General features: G+C 42.4%; 1 protein-coding gene and 4 non-coding genes across 5 annotated transcripts; all 5 read left to right on the top strand.

The window, feature by feature from the left end:
- Positions 1 to 4,638: 4,638 nt before the first annotated feature.
- Positions 4,639 to 10,155, top strand: TPT1 (tumor protein, translationally-controlled 1). Its single transcript, XM_075591113.1, has 6 exons — positions 4,639 to 4,798; positions 6,094 to 6,167; positions 7,154 to 7,341; positions 8,314 to 8,419; positions 8,699 to 8,815; positions 9,437 to 10,155. Exons 1-6 carry the CDS (start codon positions 4,771 to 4,773, stop codon positions 9,437 to 9,439), a joined length of 516 nt encoding a protein of 171 aa, XP_075447228.1. The 5' UTR covers positions 4,639 to 4,770; the 3' UTR covers positions 9,440 to 10,155.
- On the top strand, positions 6,556 to 6,687 carry LOC142491779 (small nucleolar RNA SNORA31). Its single transcript, XR_012800530.1, has one exon. It is a non-coding gene; the product is annotated as a small nucleolar RNA SNORA31 (small nucleolar RNA).
- On the top strand, positions 8,128 to 8,199 carry LOC142491769 (small nucleolar RNA SNORD58). Its single transcript, XR_012800521.1, has one exon. It is a non-coding gene; the product is annotated as a small nucleolar RNA SNORD58 (small nucleolar RNA).
- Positions 8,561 to 8,632, top strand: LOC142491768 (small nucleolar RNA SNORD58). Its single transcript, XR_012800520.1, has one exon. It is a non-coding gene; the product is annotated as a small nucleolar RNA SNORD58 (small nucleolar RNA).
- On the top strand, positions 9,231 to 9,362 carry LOC142491778 (small nucleolar RNA SNORA31). Its single transcript, XR_012800529.1, has one exon. It is a non-coding gene; the product is annotated as a small nucleolar RNA SNORA31 (small nucleolar RNA).
- Positions 10,156 to 23,736: the final 13,581 nt, after the last annotated feature.

The raw sequence follows: 23,736 nt of genomic DNA, 5'->3' as shown, positions 1-23,736 counted from the left end.
ATGTGTTGTCAGCAAATGAAGATCTCATATACGGCTAACGCAGCTATCTTTAAGAGGTTTTTTTTGTAAACAAAAGTATTTGAATGGTATTATTATTGTTTATTTGAAGTCGCCAACATATTCCATAGCGCGGTACAGAGTGACATCCATTACATAAACGGAGTGACAAATAAGGACAACCAGATACAGAAGGTAATGAGGGCTTGTGCTTGTGATGTACTTACAAATCTACAGGGAATAAGGGGCAATGTTGAAACAAAAGGCAAAGTGGCTGCTCATTGTGGGGTGGAGTATACATGAGGTGGAGCATGGTCCAGCCGCACAGCTGCATCTATTGAGGTTTAGGTGTGTGGATGTTGGGAGGGCGTTAGCATGGAGTTTTGATCAAGCCGCACAGCTGGTGCCTATAGGGTTGGGGGAAATGTGTAAAAGTTGGATAGGTGTAACTCAGCATAGATTACATGATCACTAATGTGTTAAAAGATCCTTGGGACTAGCGACATTTATAGGAGATAAAAAATACATTGGCATTGTTAGGCTGTGGGACTGTGGATATCAGTTTTACATCAATGAATGAGATTGAAAGGGACACCTTCCTTTTTTGATATATATGTAGCCCCCTGTAAACAGCACAGGCTATACCTATCTCCCTTCTACTGTGGCAAGCCCTGTTAAGATCAGGCACCAGTAATCATCATGGGTTTTCCCCCTTCCTAGCTCTATCCTGAGTGGTAGATGCAGGCGTGAGCAAGAGGGGAGGTTCTGCTGACATCACAAAGGGCGGGGCTAGCTCTATATTTAGCAGCCAACTCCTGTGTAGTAGCGTTAGTTCTAGTTATGCCGGGAGTATGCAGTTCCGTTAGTATGCCGTGAGTCAAAGAATCCTGTGGATCGGTCCGAGGAGTTGGAGGAGACCGCGGTCTCCCCTGCGCAGAGTGCAGGAGCAGAGAGAGAGAGGAGTGGAAAGATCAGCTTCCTTTAGTAGAGCTGATAGAATTATAGACTTGGTGGACCAATGCCCTCACCCCACTGCCAGGGGTGATGGGAAGAATTCAAGCCCCACCACGAGGATAACCTCGGGGGTGGGCCACGGGGTATTGAAGCCCTAGCCCAGACCATCCTGTCGGAGGAGAGGCTTGGAGGGAAGGAGAGGAGGAATTATATGTGGGGAAGGAGAGTGGCGTAATAACAAGTCTTTGCTGTTGTTGTTGCGGCTACTGGAAGCCACCACCGTTGGGAGATTGCTGATCTGTCAATAAAAGAGACTATTCGTTATTACCAAAGACTGTGTGTGAATTGGAAGGTATTACCCTGGGACCCAAGGGGTTCTTCTATACAGGTCCTGTCCCATATTCCTGGGAGTATAGAAGATGGAGGCGCTGCACCACTAAGAGATCATGGAGGCTACCACCCCAGAAGCCCGGTCCTGGCTCCCCCACAACATCGCGGGAAGCTCAGGCCCTCCTGTTCCTCACAGGTACGCACCACACCGCATGTAATCTGCCCTCATGCACCCTAGACACCACCGTAGAGTCTGGGGGAAGGGGCTTCAGTGACTCCCTTTGACTATACAGTATATTTAATAATATTTACAATAGGACACATCCTCCTAAAACAAAAAGGTGCTGGCACTCCAGATGTCCATACAAAAAAAAAAAAAAATGAATCCACACAGATCTGTGTGGATTAAAATTCTTTTTTTGTAGGAAGACCTCTGCAGGGCCGGTTCCTTTTACTGTTAGGAGGATGTGTCCTGTACTATAGGTCTCCCCAACAGGGGATGATCGCTGTGCACCTGAGGCAGTTAGATAAATCCAGTGAGTGCACCTAATTATTTCTTATTAATAATAATATATACAGTAGCATATTAAGTATATAGCGACCCTCCGACCATAGTTGTATTATTAACTTGTGAGATATATATAGCCAATAAATGGTGAAAGGCAGGGGTGCAGACCTGTGTAAGACACGTGAATGTGCCCACAAGGGATCTTCTTTATTGGCTATATGCTAACGGTGGAGTTTTTTTGTTGACTTTTTCACCCACCATAACTTAAATAATGTGTATGGTAAACCTACACAGCTTGAAAATTACAAAGCCAGTACAACCAACCTCACACTGATGAGACCCAAAAGGTTGAAAAAAAGAATTTTCAAAACAAAAAAGCTGTCTGTGAGTGATTTGACTGGCTTTGCATCTAATCCCATGCTGTGCTTAAAAGCTGTGTGAACAGCAGAGCATTTGCTTATAAGGGTTCCATGTAAAAATTGATTTCAGGCAAAAGGTGACACATTGTGTGCTCATTTGCATGTAATTTCCCAGAATCCCTTGCTGCAGTGGTAGCGCTGTTGCGAGGTGATAATGGTTAAAAGGCGGGCTTGCAGACCTGTGTAAGATATGTGAATGTGCTCATAAGTGATACTCTTTATTGGCTATATGCTAACGGAGGTTTTTTGTCGCCTTTTTTACCCAACATAAGTTAAAGTGTGTGTGTGTGTGCGTGCATACGTACACCCCCACCCCTTAAGTGTATCTTAGTTTGAATAAGGCAAGATTTTATTTACATCACCTTTTTTTCTTTGCATCGGTATATAATTAAGATAACAATAGTATATTCTTTGTATTGATCCTCCCACCAGGGATCCTTAGTTCTCCATTCTCTGGTGGCCACAATTTGGAAATATTTGTATTTCTTGACACTATGGCTCCGATATACTACAAGTAGTGAGTGCAGTTTTGTTTAGGGGCCTTTTTGATCCCTTTCTTTTTATACTGTGTTTGATCTCCATTTTCCCCAGTTGCACCTATTTGTAGAGAAACTGTCTGCATATATTTATTAATACAGGAGGTCTTTGCTTTGCTTTCACGTGTGCTAAAAATATTGTAAACAAATATACTTTAAAAATTGTATAATTAAAAAACCTTTTGCTATTTTATTTGATTCCATTTTGTTCTAGAGACGATAGGAAGAATTTGCCCTGAAGCCAAATGTGTTTAACCAGAGAAAGCGTCACTGGGTGCATCATTGTGCTGTGAGTCAGTAGGTGTCACCTGAAAAGTTAAAGATCCCAATTACAGGGATAAATGCCAATGACTAAATATTGTGAAATAATGTGACCTCATTACTTCTGCACATTTGGTATGTACTGTAAACTGAAGTACACATGTTCTTAGCTGGTAAAATTCAAAATTACATGTAATTTAATAGTTCTAGACATTTTCTGGTTATGTCTACCAGCTAAGCCTTAATATTGCCACCTGTCAAACTCCAACAAGATGTTATACTATTAAATAGTGAGATTGTACTTGTATTATGTGAGTTTTTAATAGTTCCCTACTTATTCAACGTACCCCCACGGCAAGTCCCATTGAAGCGAAGGGGTGTGAATGAGGCTTTACGTGCAGACCTTGTGGACCGGCGCTTTCTGAGCTTATAAAATATGCCCCACAGTCTGTCTTAATGAGTGTAAATGCACAGTGTACATTTAAAACCCACGGGTAGGCAAAATTCAACTACAGCATTTAAAAATGGTGAGATTGTGGAAACCTAGCCCAAGCTTCAAATAGCAAAGCCATTATAACCAGCCTCACACTGATGAGACCCAGAAAGTTAAAAAAAAAAAAATCTGTCTGTACTAGCTCTGCACACATTTGATGCAAGATTAGGCCTCGTGCGCTGCGCCCTGCTTGGCCGGGCGACTCGTGGCCGGCTAGGTGCGCGCTCGCCTGGGGGTGAAGCCATGACGTCACGGAACTGGTTCGCCCTCATTGGGCGAACCGCTCACGTGTTGCGCTTGCGAGCGGCAAATTCAAATTTGCTTGCTCTGAGCGCCGAGTGGGCGCAGGCGCTTGTCACGCTGGCCACACGCATTGCCGCAATGTGTTTCATCGCGGACAGCATGAGCGCGCCCGCCCGCTCAGCGCCACCCTGGACGAGGCCTTAGGCCTAGGACATAGTAGTGTGAGCAAGGCTGAGCCGTGCTCACACTCGGCACTGAGCCCCTGCAGCCGCAATGAGAGCGGCTTTAGCAGGGGCTCGCACACGCGTCCGCACGCTTGGGGAAGCGTGTGTCTCACCAAGTTTTCAAATTTGGCACTCGCCGGAGCGCAGGGCTGGTCACGTGAGCGGTTCACCCAATGAGGGCAAACCAGCTCTGTGACGTCACTGGCCCGCCCACAGACGGCGCGCTATGTAAGGCCAGGGAAAGGAGCCTCAGTGCGCCTCCGCACTGATTAAATGGCTATGTCCCAGGCCTTAGAGGGAGGGGTGCGCAACAGAAGAGCAGAGCAGGTAGGGGGAGGAGCAGAGCAGGTAGGGGGAGTGCAGGCGCGGGGCGCACCGCTGTGCTAGGAGATAATGGTGAAAAAGCAGACTGGTCTGAGACGTGCAAATGTTTCACCAGCGATAGTTTCATTTGCTGTAGTGAGAGGATTGCTGCAGTGACCTCCTCCCTGCTGCACTGCGGGTGTTGCCCAGCAGAGGGCGGTGCCGCCTCAGGCGAAGTAGGCGGGGCCGTCGTGATGTCGCCTTCCCTTGGCTCTACCAGGACAGGGCGTTCTGTAGCCCTTCCCCTACAAGCTCAGCGTCCTACGTCACGACGTCCGCCGCCCCTTTTTCCTTACTGCGCAGGGGCCGCTGACGTCGCAGGGCTGCGCCGCCTCTATATGAGCGGAGGTAGCCGCTGACTCTGTCCTTTTTCCTCCCCACCCTCTGCTGGCGCGCTGAGCCTCCCAGAGACAGCTCCGGGCCTGACTCTTCAACCGCCGCCATGATCATCTACAAAGACATCCTCACCCGTGAGTAGGACTCTTCCGTACAAGGCCCACGGTATTTTAGCCCCGGATCGGCCCTTTTTTCACCAGCGAAAAGCATTTTTACTCCAAAGCTTGGGCCTCCGGCGTTAAACGCGTTAACGTCCACGCGGGGGGCTGCACCCGCCGACGGTGGCTCCTGTTCGTGCGCTCCCCCTCTATCTACATTAGGGCGTCCCCCCGTTTGTGTCCTGGCGCCGGCCGGTGGAATGCGCTCGCGGGCTGGGTCCCCTCGCGCAGACGCGCGCGCTTTATCATGGAGCATTCCATTCTGTTAGGCGGGAAGGTGGGGGGGGCGTCGAAGTAACGACTGGCTGTAGACGGATGAGGCAGAGCTCTACTTATTAGATATATCCCCCCCCCGTTTAAGTCGTGTTTAACTAGTCCCTCAAGCTATTGAGTGGGAGGCTGCAGTAAACGGCGTTGCTTGCATTTTCCTGAGCAGTTCTCCCCTCGAGGTGCCGCCATTGTGACGTCATCTGTCCCCACCCGCACCCACGTTAACTTGTCACTACCATGAAACGGGGGGGGGGGGGGGGTGTTGCCGGGCAGACTTCCCGGAAGGGAGTCGGGGGGGGGGGGGGTGCCGGGCAGACTTCCCGATGAGGGCGTCGTGTCCGGTGCCGGGGGGGGGGGGGGAGCAGTTGTCGGCTTTTGCAGTTTCCTTAGTTATTGATCTGATGCTGAGCGCAGCTAAAGCCTCCGTGGAGGCCCCGTTACGCCGCCGCCGCCTGCAGGGTTTTGCGGCAGCAATAAATTACTGGCGTTCAGTTGGAAGTTTAATAAAATAAACGCGTAACAACCGCAGGCGGCAATGATGCCGTGTGCTTAATGATAGTTTAAAGGCTTTTAATCAGGGTATTCTGTTGCTGCTGAAGAAAGTTGCCCACGGATCTCCGGGGCGCTGCAGTGTGTGAGGGTGACCATAGGAAACATGATACCGCCACACACACAGAATGAACCGGAGGCTGGCTAATACCTCACTTATCCCGGGCTGGGTCACTACTGACTCACTGGGAGGCGCCCGAGCTGCCGCTTATGAGGTCACGTGATCGGGGTATGTCCTGTTTTACGGAGAAGTTACTGGTAATTATTGCAACATGAGGCGAGTCTTGTGTATTGTGCAGTCGGATCCCAGGGTTCATTTATGCAACTTTTAAACAAGCCCTAAAGCAAAACGTCCTCGGTTTTTATCTCTGCTGTTAACTCCACGCTATTTCTGATTTCTGTGATTTATGCATTTTCCAACTCATTCCTGATTATTTATTTTTCATTTTTAGAAGAAGAAATGTTCTCTGACATCTACAAAATCATAGAAAGCTGCAATGGGCTTTGCTTTGAAGTTGAAGGCAAGGTGAGTCACTTAACACAGCATGTACAAAACACTCGTATGGAGAACTACAGGCTATTAAAATGTACCTCCTGTAGGCAAGATAATTATGTATTTTCCCGAGCCAAGAAGGTGCAGCCCTATACAAAAAATAATGTAGGCCCCTTCCACTATGATCAGGTGAAGATTTAGTATAATACTTTAACCTATAAACCTTTAAGCGGTTACAAAGTGCATGTGTTATTTATTATTTTTTTGTTGTACTGTACCAAAAAATCCTGGAACACTACACTTCGGTAATATCGGATGATGCTCTCACTCCCCTCAGTGTAATATTCCCTGGATGCGCTTGGCACAGCTGTGGGTGTCGGGGTCTACATGTGCCACAATGAGCATGATTTACAACCATGAAATGCATCAATTGATAGGCGGGGAGTAGTTTACTGTTGCTTCCTCGCTTGCACTATGATGCAATAAGAAATTCCTCGCGCTTTCTGACTACCAAACTATCATGGTTGTCCAGATTGAATAGGGGAAAACAGTTGTCCAGAAAATCTATCCTTGTGGATTGCGCCAGCTTTTATTCAGGTCTTTACATTTGTAAGGAAATTGCATGTCCTTTGTCTGCTAGCCAGAACAGTATCAGGAATTGTTAAGTCTTTGAAGATAACCTATATACCAAGTCAAATCTGGTACATGGTTACCAGTCACTGTTTTAAACATTGTTTTATTGGCCCATTAATGTTTACCCAAGTAACCTCCCATGACGCAAGGAAACGGGAATTTTAAAAATACAAGTTAACCCCTTGCTTGCTGTATTGGACACCTGCATAGGTTGGGCATTAATGTGCGACTTGGGGGGTGGGGGGGTAATATAAACATTTACACTGATAATGTACCATTTGCACCATGATTGACACTTGTGGTGGTTCACAAAGTGGTACGATCTGTATAGTTGAAGTGATTAAGACATGTTTCTTGTCAATAACACTTCTGAATCTTTAATTTAGGTGGTCACCAGAACAGAAGGTGGAATTGATGAAGCTCTGATTGGTGGAAATGCATCTGCTGAATGCCCGGATGAAGGAACAGACTCCTCATCGATCAGCGGTGTTGATATAGTATTGAACCACAAACTTCAGGAAACTGGCTTCACCAAGGAGTCTTACAAACAGTATATTAAGGACTATATGAAAGCGTAAGTGAGTGCAGACATACACTCACATCCAGTCTTGAGATTAATCTCCTGGCTTTCTATCCTGTCTTGGAATACTTTCTTTCTAACAACTGCGACTAAAACATCAGAAGGCCTAACAAGCTAGTGACATAAATACTTTTCTTCAGAAATCAGTTTAAGAAGCTTGCTTATCCTTTGCGGTCTACTCTGGAGTTCCTTAATAATTTATTTAAAAAAAAATATATATATTAAGATTGTCAGCAGTTTTTTCCATTGTCTTCATCGGTTCTGAGGACCGGGTGTGATACTGGTTAGGTCCATGAGGGCACAATCTTGGTTTAAAACTCCTTCCCTTGGCATGGTGTAGTCACTATATGGGGTCCCTGCAGTGCCAGTCCATAGTCCAGTCGGCATGATATAGTAACTGTCCTGGGACAACCGAAGGGTTATAAGTTGTTACATTTACTGCTTTTCTCACTCCTTTCAGACACCTATAAATCTTGTTTGTATAGAAGTCTATATTCCATCTATATTGCCATTCATTTTTCCTGTCTATTGAATTATTTTAACTTCTGCCATTTGTTCACATGCTGGTTTCCTAGACTCTTTGAACATGGCGCCAGCTTAATGATTTGTTGTTTAAGTTGTCCTTGGCAGGTAGCAAATCAAAACCACAATAAGCTTTGTTTTATACACGTACTTTTTTTGCTCTGTTTTTCATATCTGGTCCCTTTTTTATTTTATTTTATTTTTTTAATTTGCTGCCCTTCCTATTTCAGACATTAATGTGCATGATCCAATCTTAAGTTGCTATGATGACTATCTTAGGACACCTTTGGAGGCTTTGTTCCTATGAAACAACTCTCGTGTCTGAGCAGCTTTAGTGGTCCACTTTTCCCTCAAACGGTCTTCTGCTCTTTCAAGCCCATCCAACAGATGATGGGAGATGCATTCCCCCTCCCCAAAAATTGTGTTTTTGCCTTTTATTTTTAGCATCAAAGTCAAGCTTGAGGAAACCAATCCGCAACGAGTAAAACCCTTCATGTCAGGAGCTGCAGAGAAAATCAAATCCATCCTTGGAAACTTTAAAAACTATCAGGTAAATAGTGTCTGAGGTAAATGCTAGTTACTGGGAGAAATGGTATGGAAGTGACAAGCCAACAGATGGGTGTTTTATGCTTGGGGCATAGCAATGTGACTGCAAAAGTAATTGGGCAGTCCGTTGCAGTATTTTTGGATGTTGCTGTGATGACTATCTTAGGACACCTTTGGAGGCTTTGTTCCTGTGAAACAAATTTTATGTCTGAGCATCCAAGTGTGTTTATCATAAAAAATGTCTGCGTAACTATCCATATATCAATCTGCTTCTGGCCTCCAGTTCTTCACAGGAGAAGGAATGAATCCAGATGGTATGGTGGCTTTGCTGGACTTTCGTGAGGATGGCATCACCCCCTTCTTGACCTTCTTTAAGGACGGCTTGGAGCTTGAGAAATGCGTAAGTTGGCCCTGTAGCCAAACTTGTCACGTTAATGAATTTCCTCCATGTTTAGCCCTTGTTATATGGCTAGTAATGGTGGAAGGCTGTCTAAGCAAGCTTCTGTTCAGCAGTGACAAATGCAGTAGCTGTATTTAAAGGTGCACACTGGCAAACATGCAGTCAGCTGTGTATATACAAATGGAACAGTATGGTGCATGTTTTAAGAATATAGTGAATCACAATTTCATGATGTTAATTGTTTTAACTTTAGAAGGAAATGCCATTTGACATCCTCCCATGGAGTAGATCAAAAACATTTCTAGTTGGTATCTGCTTCCTTGGAAAGATATTAAATTGCCATTAAAGTGACATTTATGAAACCATGGATAAGTTGCCACTAGTTTGTGCACTGTAGCTTGCCCTTAGTTGTGCTAAGCATCTATTGATAGACCATAAGCTTAACCTGGTTGCTTTTTGGTTTGCACTAAGATGCAAGAGAAACTTTCCTTGCGCTTTCTGCCTGTCTGATTCTGTGGCTGTCCAGATTGAATAGAGGAATACATATACCATGTAGCATAACCACAGCAAGAAACACATGTATTTTTTTTAATTAAACTCCATTGTGTTAATCTCTTGCAGTAACAAAATGGAACACCAGGACCTTTGATCACCGATCATAGCTGACGACTGCTGCTTCTCATCCATACAACACCCAGGATTGAGCAATGTCTTAAAACAGACTCAAACTGGACTGACACCATTGAGCTTCATTCATTTCTTTTGGCCCTGAATTATTGGAGTGGAGGTGTAGGTTTTTAAACTTGTAATTTTGGTTGAATAAAGTCCATTATACGCCACTATAGGAAATGCCTCCTTGGTTTGGTGTTTCCTGAGTTCGCTAGCCTTGATCATTCTAGGGGTGTAGACTGGGTCCCACTGTGTACACATTTGAGGACGCAGTTCAACCAGTTTGTTTTTGCACGAAAGCTTCATGCTTCATCAGATTGCTTTTGGTTGAGTGAAGATGTAAAAGAAAGTGGACCTTCAGTTATGAACAGCCTGCACATCTGTTAAGGAAACAGACAGGGGTTTTCATCTGCCTCTGGGTTCATACAATTTGGTAAACTCCTCCACTGCCAGAGGACCTTTCAACAGTGTTGCAAGTACCTCTGGCTATGAAGGGGTTAGTTAAAGGAATTGGCCTGCACTCCTAAGCACCGGTCCATGCACTGTCTGGGGAGAACTTAAAATGACTTGCCTGTTAACAGGCCATTTGCCATCATGAAGGAACATTATTTTTTTCTTTAAAAAAAAAAAAATTCTGACCCTGAAATAAAGTCACAATTAAACTATTGAAACTGAGCAGTGTTTTTCTTGTGTTAAATGGTGAGGCTGGTAAGAGCCAATCATTCTCTTACTAAGAGAAAAGCCTCGTGCAGTACAATATACTAAACTATACAGTTGTCTGAAGCTTATGGAAGATGCCTATATTTACTGTCACAATATTGTTCAACCCTCAAACACTGGGTATTGGCTCTGGTTATTTGTTTCGGCATCTGAAAAGTGCACATGGAGATGTAGCAGCCATTATTGCTCCTGCTGGCACACTGCAGTTATGCAAACAATGCACCAGGGGGAGCAAATGCCATTATAATAAATTAACTGCAACCCTACACACAGCTAATGTACCAGCAGGTGCAGTAATGCTTTCTGCATACACAAGTGCTGTGATGGAGGCAACATTTCATTTCTGCCATCTACTTGCAACAAATCTTTTGTCTCAAAGGGGCCATTTAACAAGACAACTTGATCCTACCAATTATCCTGTTATACTGCAACATTTAATAAATGGGCTCTGACACATGCTTGTGTTTATATTTGAGTCTCCTGCTTGGATTTCTAATGTGAGATGTTAAGTGGGCCCATTCCTAGTCAGATTACATGTCCTTGTGGCTGTGTTTGGCATAAAGCCTATCAACATTTTGAAGAAAAGTATTTTGGAGAACTGGGATCCAATAATCGTGCGCTGCAGCATCTTCATTATCAGTTGGTGTACATTGATGTTGCATAAGAATTGCTGATTTAGAAAAGCAATCTGCTTTATTTGTTAAACTTCCCTTGGAGCTCATTTGTGGTCTCCCAAACTCCAGGGGCTTGATTGGTTCGGGAGCAGCGAGACTTAATTTTTGTTGTATTAAAACAGGGAAAACTACAGTTAAGGCAGTTAATGTATTATTTCCTGGTAAAACACTATACATAGTTTTATAATTTTCAAGTATGTCCTGGGCCCAGACTTCTGACAATACATCATTAGATGTTATTTTTACAGACATTTCATAGGCAGACACCATGTGTGTTATGGGCATATTTAACAGACAACAGTTACAGATGAGGTTAAAGTATGAGCTGGCATTTTGAAAGAACTTAAAGTTGATGTGGCTTTGAGAGTCTCATAGGTTGTTCCAGTTATGAGGTGCACAGCAACCAGAGGAACGTCCGGATTCTTTATTGAACCTTTGGATGCGCTTGCTGACCAGCAGGCTTAGGGAGGATTTGGTCTTATAGGGCAGGCCTGCACAACTCCAGTCCTCGAGGGCTGCAAACAGGCCAGGTTTTCAGGATATCCATACTTCAACACAGCTGGCTCAATTAGGGGCTCAGTCATACTGCGCCACTAATTGAGCCAGCTGTGCTGAAGTAGGGATTTCCGGAAAACCTGGCCTGTTTGCAGCCCTTGAGGACTGGAGTTGTGGAGGCCTGCTATAGGGTAAACCTGGTTCAGCATATGTTTTGGATGTCGAGGTATCCATATGTTGAATGGGAGCCGAGCCATATGCCCAGGTATTTAAAACTAATGGCCCTGGAAATAATGGCGTTAGAGTTGGTTTTGATCTGAAGTTGTCATTGATGGCTTTATAAATTTAGCCTTGGTCCCAAATACAATGTTTACAATGTTGTCATTGTTTAAAAAGAGTTTGTTTTGGGAAACCCAGTGTTGAGGTAACATCTGCTTGTATTGGCTGTGGGTGTGAGCCCTGCCTGGTCCAGTCTGCTAATTTTTACTGGGAGGTTCCTGGAGCCGCTCTGCTCCCCTGATTGTGGGGCCCGTGAGTTCAAATAATTTTTTTAAAGAAAAAAATTAAAGCAGCAGTTCAAGCAATATCCTACATATGTATTTATATATATATATATATATATATATATATGTGTGTATATATATATATATATATATATATACAGTGGTTGACAAATCACCAAAAAATCTACTCGCCACACAAACAAATCTACTCGCCACCTAGTACCAAACGTGTGCTGCTTGGGCCAATATTTACTCGCCCGGGGGTTAAATCCACTCGCCCGGGGCGAGCAAATGTATAGGTTTGTCGAACACTGTGTGTATATATATATATATACATATGTATATATGTATTTATATATATATATATACTGTATGTATATATATATATATATATGTATTTATATATATATACACATACATATGTTCTGTACTATGAGAAAATACTAGTAGCATTTATTTTGTATTTTTTTTTTTAATGTTTCTAATGTAGGAAGCATTTCTAAAGTGACAGCCCCTTCCCCTTCTGATAGACTCTGGCTCTTGAGCCCCGCCCTCTCTCTAGCAGTGCACCAATTGTATCTAGTAACTGCACAATCAATCATTCCAGGACTACATTGCCCAGAATGCTGTGCAAGAACTGAATTAAATAACCCGCAGCAAGCAATTGATTGCAGGAGAACAGATCGATCTGCAGCTTAGCTAATCACTTGTCGGTGCGCAGATTGTATTGATGCACATATTGAATGGGAATATAAATATTTTTTAAACTGCAGCTTTAAGCAGCACAAATTTTAAATACAAATATACTGTTTAAAGCGCTAAACCTAATGCTAATACTACAGTGCTGTGTACTAACTGAGCAGCCTGGTGATCTATCGAGACTTCTCTATTATCTCTAACTAATTAAATATACACAAAAATAGATGACATAACCCGGCGCTAAAATATGTGAAAAAACAATAAAAATAAAAAAATGAAAAATTATTGTATATAGTCCCAATTGGTGCCAAGTGATGAAATGATAGTTCAATGGTTACAACCTTAAAAGTCCGGTTGGGCACAGACTCAGTTCACAGTTCATCAAAACAGATGGTTCTTCTCATATGTTGTACTTGATCCTGCATATTAAAGATATCAAGCAGAGAACAAACATTGCGCAGTATATCGAGACAAACAATAATATTTCCAAATAGTGATGTATATCTGAATTGCCTACTTACTAGAAGTGGCTAGATCACATGCAGGGGAGAGAATCTGTTCTTTAAACCTTCCTTCCCTTGAAGCCTCTTGATGTCGCACGAACCCCTCGTGGTGTTCCTGGCCTCCGTGGGTATAGAAGAGATCCTTCTGCAGCCCCTGTCTTCAGGAATCCTGTACCTCTTACTCCGTTTAGGGAACAAAAAGAAGAAGGACAGAGGATTGCGCAGCACAATAAATCTTTAATGGCACTTGCCCAAAACCACGATGAAATACTCACAAAAGAAGGTGAGTTAAAATGCAATAAAAAGGTGCTCGGCCCAGCACACACACACAGCCGCCTGAGTCACTGGTAGTTCGCTCCGGTACCGCGTGTACCTCGCGTGTATCCGGCGCTCTAGTGTGACGTCACTATCTTCCGTAAGACTCGCGGCTGGGATGACTGGGACACTGCTCCTTAGGCTCCTCCCTACGCGTTTCGTGACGGGGAACGTCACTTCGTCAGGGGATTGTGGAGCCTCATCAATCCCTTGTCACTTTTATAGCCGTCAGATTAACCCCTTACATGCAAAGGGATCTCATAAGACTAATGGATGGCAATTAACATTCCTATTAACTGGTAATTGGTACCAGCGGGGTTTAAGGAAGCATGTGAATAAAGCACTATACATATATTAAAATAAATAATGTAAAAGAGCAATGATGATGGACTAAAAACATGAAAAAACATTAAAATAAACTGGATGGGAGCAAAAAATGTTTTTGAGTCAAAAGTTCATAAGAAGGAAGCTAAATCAAAATCAATATTTAACCCTTTGGGTTGGAGCGTACGCAGAGTGTAGATCCAGAAGGATTCCTGTTGGGATACCCTCTGCAATCTATCACCCCCTCTGACCCCTACCTTTGGGCAGTCTATGCCGATACATGTTAACCCCTCAGGGGACATGTTATGGTGTGTTCTGAAATGGTTGGACACACTGTGTGTCTCCAGCCCTTTCTTAATGTTATAAACATGTTCGGCAAATCTTCGTTTTAACGGTCTCCCTGTACGACCCACATACTGTAATTTACAGGGGCATTCTAGGAGGTAAACACAGTAGTTGGTATTACAGTTAATGAATGTGCGGATTTCAAAACTTTTTCCGGTAACATTTGATCTGAATTCTTTACATTTTATACCATAACTGCACCCAATGCATTTTTTACAGGGAAAATATCCTTTTAGCTCTTTTTTTTTTATAAAAAGCCCAAAATTTAAAATCAGTACTGGCCCCTAGTTGCCCTAAGAAAAAACAAGGACCAGGAGACACTATGTGGCTTAAAGAGCTAAAAGGATATTTTCCCTGTAAAAAATGCATTGGGTGCAGTTATGGTATAAAATGTAAAGAATTCAGATCAAATGTTACCGGAAAAAGTTTTGAAATCCGCACATTCATTAACTGTAATACCAACTACTGTGTTTACCTCCTAGAATGCCCCTGTAAATTACAGTATGTGGGTCGTACAGGGAGACCGTTAAAACGAAGATTTGCCGAACATGTTTATAACATTAAGAAAGGGCTGGAGACACACAGTGTGTCCAACCATTTCAGAACACACCATAACATGTCCCCTGAGGGGTTAACATGTATCGGCATAGACTGCCCAAAGGTAGGGGTCAGAGGGGGTGATAGATTGCAGAGGGTATCCCAACAGGAATCCTTCTGGATCTACACTCTGCGTACGCTCCAACCCAAAGGGTTAAATATTGATTTTGATTTAGCTTCCTTCTTATGAACTTTTGACTCAAAAACATTTTTTGCTCCCATCCAGTTTATTTTAATGTTTTTTCATGTTTTTAGTCCATCATCATTGCTCTTTTACATTATTTATTTTAATATATGTATAGTGCTTTATTCACATGCTTCCTTAAACCCCGCTGGTACCAATTACCAGTTAATAGGAATGTTAATTGCCATCCATTAGTCTTATGAGATCCCTTTGCATGTAAGGGGTTAATCTGACGGCTATAAAAGTGACAAGGGATTGATGAGGCTCCACAATCCCCTGACGAAGTGACGTTCCCCGTCACGAAACGCGTAGGGAGGAGCCTAAGGAGCAGTGTCCCAGTCATCCCAGCCGCGAGTCTTACGGAAGATAGTGACGTCACACTAGAGCGCCGGATACACGCGAGGTACACGCGGTACCGGAGCGAACTACCAGTGACTCAGGCGGCTGTGTGTGTGTGCTGGGCCGAGCACCTTTTTATTGCATTTTAACTCACCTTCTTTTGTGAGTATTTCATCGTGGTTTTGGGCAAGTGCCATTAAAGATTTATTGTGCTGCGCAATCCTCTGTCCTTCTTCTTTTTGTTCCCTAAACGGAGTAAGAGGTACAGGATTCCTGAAGACAGGGGCTGCAGAAGGATCTCTTCTATACCCACGGAGGCCAGGAACACCACGAGGGGTTCGTGCGACATCAAGAGGCTTCAAGGGAAGGAAGGTTTAAAGAACAGATTCTCTCCCCTGCATGTGATCTAGCCACTTCTAGTAAGTAGGCAATTCAGATATACATCACTATTTGGAAATATTATTGTTTGTCTCGATATACTGCGCAATGTTTGTTCTCTGCTTGATATCTTTAATATGCAGGATCAAGTACAACATATGAGAAGAACCATCTGTTTTGATGAACTGTGAACTGAGTCTGTGCCCAACCGGACTTTTAAGGTTGTAACCATTGAACTATCATTTCATCACTTGGCACCAATTGGGACTATATACAATAATTTTTCATTTTTTTATTTTTATTGTTTTTTCACATATTTTAGCGCCGGGTTATGTCATCTATTTTTGTGTATATTTAAGCAGCACAGATTGATGCGTTAATAAACATTATATTGTATGAGTACCAGATCTAAAAATATGATGGATGTGGAGCTGATTTCAAACGTGAATTTGAGACCCAGGTCATTTTGATCAAACGATCTGAGTATCTCCCTCAGTTCACCCTCCTCTCCATCCCAAATCATAATTAAATCGTCAATGAAATGGCCATAGTACACGAGACCCTCCCCAAGCCTGGCGCACTGCCACACGGCAAACTCCTCTCAAAAGCCCATGTAGAGATTGGCATAGCTTAGAGCGAATCTCGTGCCTATGGCTGTTCCACAGACCTGTAAATAATAAATCTCTTGAAATAAAAAATAATTGGGTTGGTATGAATTGTCAACCACTGCACATATATATCTATATAAGGGCTAGGTGTGCTGTGGATCTCCTAGCGTCGCTCCAAGACCTGCTCGGCATCTTTATCGAACGTGTGACGTCATCCGCTTGTTCCGCCACATCGAGTGTCCCTGGTGGGAACCTAAATCATCTGGAGGTGTGTTCCCGGGGAAGGAAATCTGTGGAGAGCCTGATGTCGTGAGTTCCTGCGGGCGGTGATTCACGAGGGCCAAATCAGATGTAGTGGAGTCACAGAGCAGTGTAGCAGAGCTGCAGCGTTTCCTGATCCTTTGGAGCATGAGTGTTATCTCAACATGCTTTTTTACTTCTTACGTTTGTGAGTTCATTTTATGAGCCTTTTTGGGAATTAAATACCTTTTTATACAGTAATTTACTAGGATTGGGCGCTTTTTTCTTCTATTATATATATATATATATATATAAAATGAAAAGCAGTTGGCACACTGAAAACAGATTATTCACTGATGCTTATCCCATATATGCACATACACAGAGAGATTTTACCAGATGGAGATCCAGGAAAAACGAGACCGCACACAGTCAGGGAAATCCAAAGTAGATGTATTCAGAATAAATACATAGGCACTGCATCCAACGTTTCGGTCATCAGAATGTGACCTTCCTCAGGCACGTCCCTGAGGAAGGTCACATTCTGATGACCGAAACGTTGGATGCAGTGCCTATGTATTTATTCTGAATACATCTACTTTGGATTTCCCTGACTGTGTGCTGTCTCGTTTTTCCTGAATCTCCATCTGGTAAAATCTCTCTGTATATATGTATATATATATATATATATGTATATATATATGTATGTATGTATATATATATATATGTATATATATGTATATATATATATATATATATATATATATGTATATGTATATATATATATATGTATATATATGTATATATATGTATATGTATATATATATATATAATTTTTTTTGTTAAATAAATCATGACAGTGTAATATGTCATGTGTTGTTGTTCATCTGAGTTTGCATTTACCTAATTTTAAGACCTGCTAAGGAACAGATAATTGTTATGTCCTATGTAAAACCATAGAATTCAAAGAGAGTGTACTTTCTTTTTCACACAACTGTATATATATATATAATCTGTAAGGATGCCTAGAGATCCAATATACCAACACAGCACAAGAGATAATCCCAAAAAGTGGTTTATTGGGTCCAAAATGCACACATATGCCCGACTCTTCTCTCCTCACCACTATTTGGAGTTCTATCAGTGCACAGCTATGAATTTGCTAATCTAGGCTGGACAGGAAATATTTCTAGCTGGCATGTATACAATGTCCATGGGACAATTATTACATATATATATATATATATACAGTATAGTGTAGGTACCTGCATTAAACGGGTTGCCTGGACGTGGCATGCAGGCTTACAAATGCTTTGGCCAAAGGGTTTAACCAAATACACTTTTTCATGAGAATATTATTTTATCTTAGCCTAACTGGTAGGAGCGCAGGAATCGTTCTTTTTGTTTTTCTATATGCAAGGCCTATCTTTTTACCTGCAGCAAACTTCTATAGGGAGGAGCGCGGTATTATGTACAGTTTCATACAATGTGTACATTTGTGGAATATATATATCACAGCAGTACTAAATTAACGAGATTAAGAGGTTGCGATGCCTTGTAAAATCTGCAACCCAAAGGAAACATCAGCTGATGCCATCACATCCAGTCTAATGTTTAATGACCGTGTTGACTAAGGTCATTGCTGCTGATGCATGACCTCTGTTCATGAAGCTGCAATGCTGAGTGGGCCATAGTCTCTTAATCTTCCCTTGAACCTGGTAAATATCCGTAATTACCAATCTTGGCCATTTTATCTGTCTGATTAGAAGCACAATGACCTTTCTTGTGCCTTCCAAAGTGAACAAAAACAGCTTCTCCATCTTCCTAAAACTGCTAGTCTTCTTCAACCAGACAAAATCCAAATTGTTTAACTTTGCCTCCTAAGAATTGGATGGCTTTGGGCACAATTATGATAGCGATTTCTTGGTTTAATGGAATAATGTCTTAACCTTGGTAGTGAAGCTTGGGGTGTGTCTCAGAACCACCTTGTTTTCCTGGAAGATCTTGTATGGTTCCTGTATAGAAAGTGCCTGCAAGCCGCTCATCATTCCAGCAGATGTGTTTACCACAATCAAAATCGTTTAAATGTCGGATTCTATTTTGTGATTACTTGAAGTTGATGGGGCTAGAGCACTACTGGTAAGTGCATAAACATTTCCAAGCCGAGGTGTAGGCTCCTCTAGTTGAGACACTTCTGGCAGTGTATTAAATGTCAGTAAGGCCTTGTCCATAGTGACCACGCATGCTCGGCGTGAACAAGAGACGGCTCCTCTATGAGGCCGCCCATAGTGCACGCGATGAAGTGCGATAGGGCCGCAGGATTTCCAGAAGGCAAGATTTTTGCATTTTGGCGCTGTGGCTGAGTGATGACTGCATCACTTGGGCGGTTCAGCCAATGAGAGTGAACCAGCCTTGTGATGTCACGGCTACGCCCCCCATCGCGAGCGATCTGAAGCCAACAGATTGCTCGGGTGACAGGTGCGCGCAACGCCATGCGCTCTGTCGCACACCTGCACTATGGACTTGGCCTAACTCTTGCATAGAACCTGTGAGCTGTTAGGATTTTCCACTCCGCAACCATGCTGTCAACTTCCATTTGCTTAACTCTGGAGGATAACTTTTTAGGTGACCTGAACTTGATGGGGAGCTAGGAAAGGGATTTAAGGAGGAAATGGGGAAGGTATTGTACTGATGCCTTAACAGTGATTGTCTGAGTGTATTGATGATGGCTGTTGCATTAGGTAGAGTGAACTGTAAATTTACTCCTTTTGTACAAATGCTGAGAGTACCTGCTTTAATTTAGTAAGAAATAATAAATGGGTGGGAAGTGCCACACACCACATTACAATGCACAAGCTGCCAAGTATTTGGCTAATTACTGTGGTGCTTCGTTCCATATAGTCTCTATAGAGAGAATTTCAGGCACACGGATGACTGGGTTCATGTGTTATGCAGCAGATCTCAAGATGTTGCCAGGCAACCTCATGGCCGATGTAAATCAAAGGCTCTCGAAGCTTTGAAACGAGAGCATGATGCAGCTACATTGCGCAGACACCACGAGCATGGGCATCTCTTGTGGTTCAGTGCAAGATGGATACACGGAGTTTAGTGGCGTTCTCTTGAACAGCAAAGAAATGTTACACAATCAAAACTACACAACACTTGTGAATTCATTTATTAGAGTATATCATTTAATAGAATACTATGAAACACGGGGCCAAAGGTGACATTTCACTTCTGAAATCTGTCACTCAGTGTCCTTATATTGTAATTCTGTGCAACACAAACTGACCTAATTGAATCCACTGCAAACGTGCTGTGCTTTATACAATGAACTAGCCAGTAGAAGCTTGGCACATCATATATCATGAAATAATGAGTCATTTAATTATTGAATGTATCTGGTTTTAGTACTGTATCTTCATCAGGCATCGCATTATGCAGTACAATGTGTGAACTGTGCGGATATAAATACTGTCAAACACCCAAGTGTGAGTGTTGCCGATTGTGTGAATCGTGGACACAATTTGTTACATTAGTACAGCCACACATCTGAAACAAAGTGATGAAAGCCTTTTCTACTGTAAATGCCAGCAGAGCATTACATTGAAGAAAAATGGAGATAACATTGTGCATGAAACCTTCAGCCACTTCCCTGCAATATAAACATGCCCCAGCAGTTACAGGAGGAGTGAGGTACAAGGAGGGAGAGGTCACTGTGTATTGTAATTTGCTGATGCACTTCCACCAATGTGAACCGGAAAAGACATAGCAGATGTCTTCATGTTCTATTCACTTTTAATAGACTGGGGAACATTGTCTCATGCACAAATTGAAAGAATTATACATTTTCAGCAAATTATGAGGAAGGGTACCTCAAACACGGGGAGGATTGGCCTGTGGGAATGCACTGCTCTGAGCTTGTCTGGTTATAAACTGAATGTGGTACACACTGTGCTTTTCAAGCTGGGTTCTGTTCTGGTTCTGCAGGAAGTAACTAAGGCATCCCTGAGAAAAATTTTTTGGTAATGGTGGACATTAAGACGCAATAATTTTATCATTTTACGGCTTACCATGTTTTCTACATAAAGTAAAATCTGCTCATTTATTTTAAGTCACAATGCATTTTTATTTTCAGGTGTTACATGGAAAAAATTATAAAAAAAAAATGTTGTAAGGGATCCACAGCTCTTGAAAGGCTGAAAAACTGTATACTAATTATTTTGCTTCCAAACATTTTAGGAAAGATATATTGATGTGGAAATTGTTTCCCAATATTTCTTGAATGGTTGTCGCCTTCCTCTTCCACGTAATTATGTCGCTAATTGGTTCACCAAACACAATTGGGGAAAGTAAAAATTGAAGCACTTTCAATATATGAAGTTCATATTGTTTTGTATTTATTCTCAACAGTCCTCAAAAATCCTCAAATAAGCAGATCATCACACAGGTCTCGTCTCTGTATCAAAGCATAAAATGGCTTGTTAAAAAAAAATTGACATTAACATAAATGTATATTTTTAAACTTACCAAGGAGAAACATTCCTCTAACCCCTTCAAATGCTTTTGGGGCCGGCAACGCATTATGTTGCAGGGCCGTTTGGCACTGAATTAGTTAAGCATTCTTGCATTTGCAGAGCTGTTTGCTGTAGTCAGACAGGTATTCTATGAAAATGCAAAGGCTATTTCCTTTTTTTTTGTTTGTCCTAATCTGTTTCCGTCCTCTTTCCACAAAGATGGAGTTTTGTCTTGTTGTAGACATTAAAAATGCCAGCAAATAGATCGGCTGATTCTCTAGTGAAGCAGGGAGATTAATGCAGAATGACTGATATGCTTACTCCGCTTGTTGGAAGCATTTCCGACTGAGCAACATTTGGCAGCTTTAGCAACCTGGGTGACTCGCCGTGGATCTATATTTTATTTTACAAAGACGACAAGCAATGACTACCTCTTTTTATGTGCAGCATGCGATTTGTGTAACAAGCCAACCGTGTTAAAGCTGCAGTTCAGGCAATATCCTGCATGTGTGGTTTTTTTAATAAATCAGTTCTGTAGTAAGAAAAAATACTTTTAGCATTTTCTGTTTTTAAAAAAACGACTTTGAAAGACCAATTTTCTTGTATTCTATTTTAACAGCCATAAGCTCTGGCACACCCCTTTGTCAGCCCTGCCCTCCCTCTAGTACATGTCAGTGCAGGAGTGCTCATGAATATTCATGAGCTTCCACTGACTGACAGAGGCAGAATATAAACATATGCCAGCTCTAATTATGTCACCAAATTTCGCCTATCAATACATGGAGAATGAATTGACCTGCAGCTATACAGTTCTTTAGGTAATTAGAGATTGCACACATGAAACTATTGAAGTAAAAAAATAAATAAAAAAAAGACTGAACTGCAGCTTTAAGACAACATAGCTCCTTTCACATCCCCTTGTTTGGATTCTTTTTGATACATTTTATGTAGATTGTGATACCTTTTAGGGGAACAACAGAAGGATTCTTCATAGATTCAATTATACAGATTTAAACCTCAGATTTTTTTGCCGTTGCACAAAACGTTATGCACATTATAAGTACATCTTGACTCTTGTATATAATGTATAACCCTGTTCACTTAATGTAACTATGTATTTGTAACCATGTATTTTGCCATCATAACTCTATGCCCAGGACATACTTGAAAACGAGACGTAACTCTCAATGTATTACTTCCTGGTAAAACATTTGATAAATATCTATGAAAAACCGTTAAGTTGCTCCTCTAAAATGCATCACAACCTACAATGAATTTACATTTCTCCAGGACCAATGTGGCTCTCCTCCAAATGAATGACAAACATTCATTCTTAGGTCTATTCCCCCAGATGCTTACATTCCTGTTACATTCATAACAAATACTTATAATGAAGGGACACTCGACCCCAAGCTACAGGCTGGACAATTAGTCTATCTAATAAAACATCCCGTCTGGTATTTGCATTATCCCTGTTCACCAAATTCAAAGTCCCCTTGGACTATTTATTTACCAAGGGATCAGCCTTTTCTCCCTCAAAAACATTACCGAACAACCCATAGCGAACTCTGGGGAGAGGGGGTGTGGGGGGGGGGAGGGTAGGGAAGGGAACCCTCGCTGCTGCTAGAGTATTATTATGTGGTGCTGCTATCTGGGGTGATAATATAGAAAGAACACAGAGAGAACAGAACCCCACTGGAGAGCACTCAAACATAAATCACAGCAGACGTGAAATGGATAAGAATGTATGTAGGGTGAGGAGTGAGTGGATTAAAATATTTTAATGGGAGTAGGTACTCAACTAAAATAGGTAGAACACTAAGTTCCCAGAAATAATTAGACTCAGTAATGAGCCACAAAAGCGCAGTGAAATAAAATTAGCCGGATATTGGGCATAGAATGTGGGCTACCATCCTTGTAATATATAGGATGCAGCCATATAGATATATGCCAAGGTAGCCTATGTCTGATAGATATAACACAGGTTCATCCATTCTGAGGTAGCTGTGACAGATAGAGCAAGGTAAGGGTACTCTCACTCAGGTAAGTATAAGTGAGTCAGCCTACCCATGTAATCTTGTGGCAAATACAGACAGATAGAACACTGCAAGTGTCAGTAGCTATCAAGGAAACCGCAGTCTCAGCAGTGTGTAACAAAGTACCCACACTGGATAAATCACTGAGGTTTGGAGCTGTTACAGACACAGGAGGTGGCTGTTGCCAGGATAGGTAGGTAGAGAACACTGAACAGTAGTACACAAGTAGTGTCTACTTACACCTCGGTAGGTAAAAACAAAACAAATATCCGGCAAAATAGTAGCAGACCCTATGGTAGCGCTTATTAGCTATGCACCTACTTGCTATTGCTGGGTGCTTTAAAGTATGCCACGGGTACTGCTATGATTAAAAATGAACTTGCTTAGTGCATATACATAGTTCCGTGCAGGGAGCTAGTGTGAGGCAGTCGCGCTCCGATCACGAGCGCTAGTCCCGCCCCTTTGACGTGATGACGTCACTGCCGACGTACGTTTCGCAAGGTATGCTTTCTCAAGGCTGGGTAGGAGCGTGTGTACAGCCCCCAGTATTTGACAGAGAGCGTGAGCTCTGATTGGTTGGTATGTGTCCTATTCAAGGACTGAAGATAAGCAAACAGCGTGGGTAGTGTTCATGTTAGGTATAACCACAGAGCTGCACATGAACACCCAATGCAAACTTAAGGGTTGACAGCAAGTTGCATTGAACTAGGGAGAAGCAATGGGGATAGCGCAATAGGTGGCACGAGGTCACAGAGACCCATTGATGGTAAGTGTA

This window comes from Ascaphus truei, chromosome 3 (genome assembly GCF_040206685.1).
Source record: "Ascaphus truei isolate aAscTru1 chromosome 3, aAscTru1.hap1, whole genome shotgun sequence".
In the NCBI taxonomy this organism is placed as follows: Eukaryota; Metazoa; Chordata; class Amphibia; order Anura; family Ascaphidae; genus Ascaphus; species Ascaphus truei.
The sequence above is the reverse complement of the archived record's forward strand: the minus strand, read 5'-3'. Positions and strand labels throughout refer to the sequence as shown.

What these genes read in the sequence shown, in the direction of transcription:
- TPT1 (XM_075591113.1), top strand. Translation starts at nt 4,771, where the DNA reads ATGATCATCTACAAAGACATCCTCACCC. An exon ending in CTACAAAGACATCCTCACCC is followed by an intron (nt 4,799 to 6,093) that starts GTGAGTAGGACT and finishes TTTCATTTTTAG; the next exon opens with AAGAAGAAATGTTCTCTGAC. An exon ending in GCTTTGAAGTTGAAGGCAAG is followed by an intron (nt 6,168 to 7,153) that starts GTGAGTCACTTA and finishes TCTTTAATTTAG; the next exon opens with GTGGTCACCAGAACAGAAGG.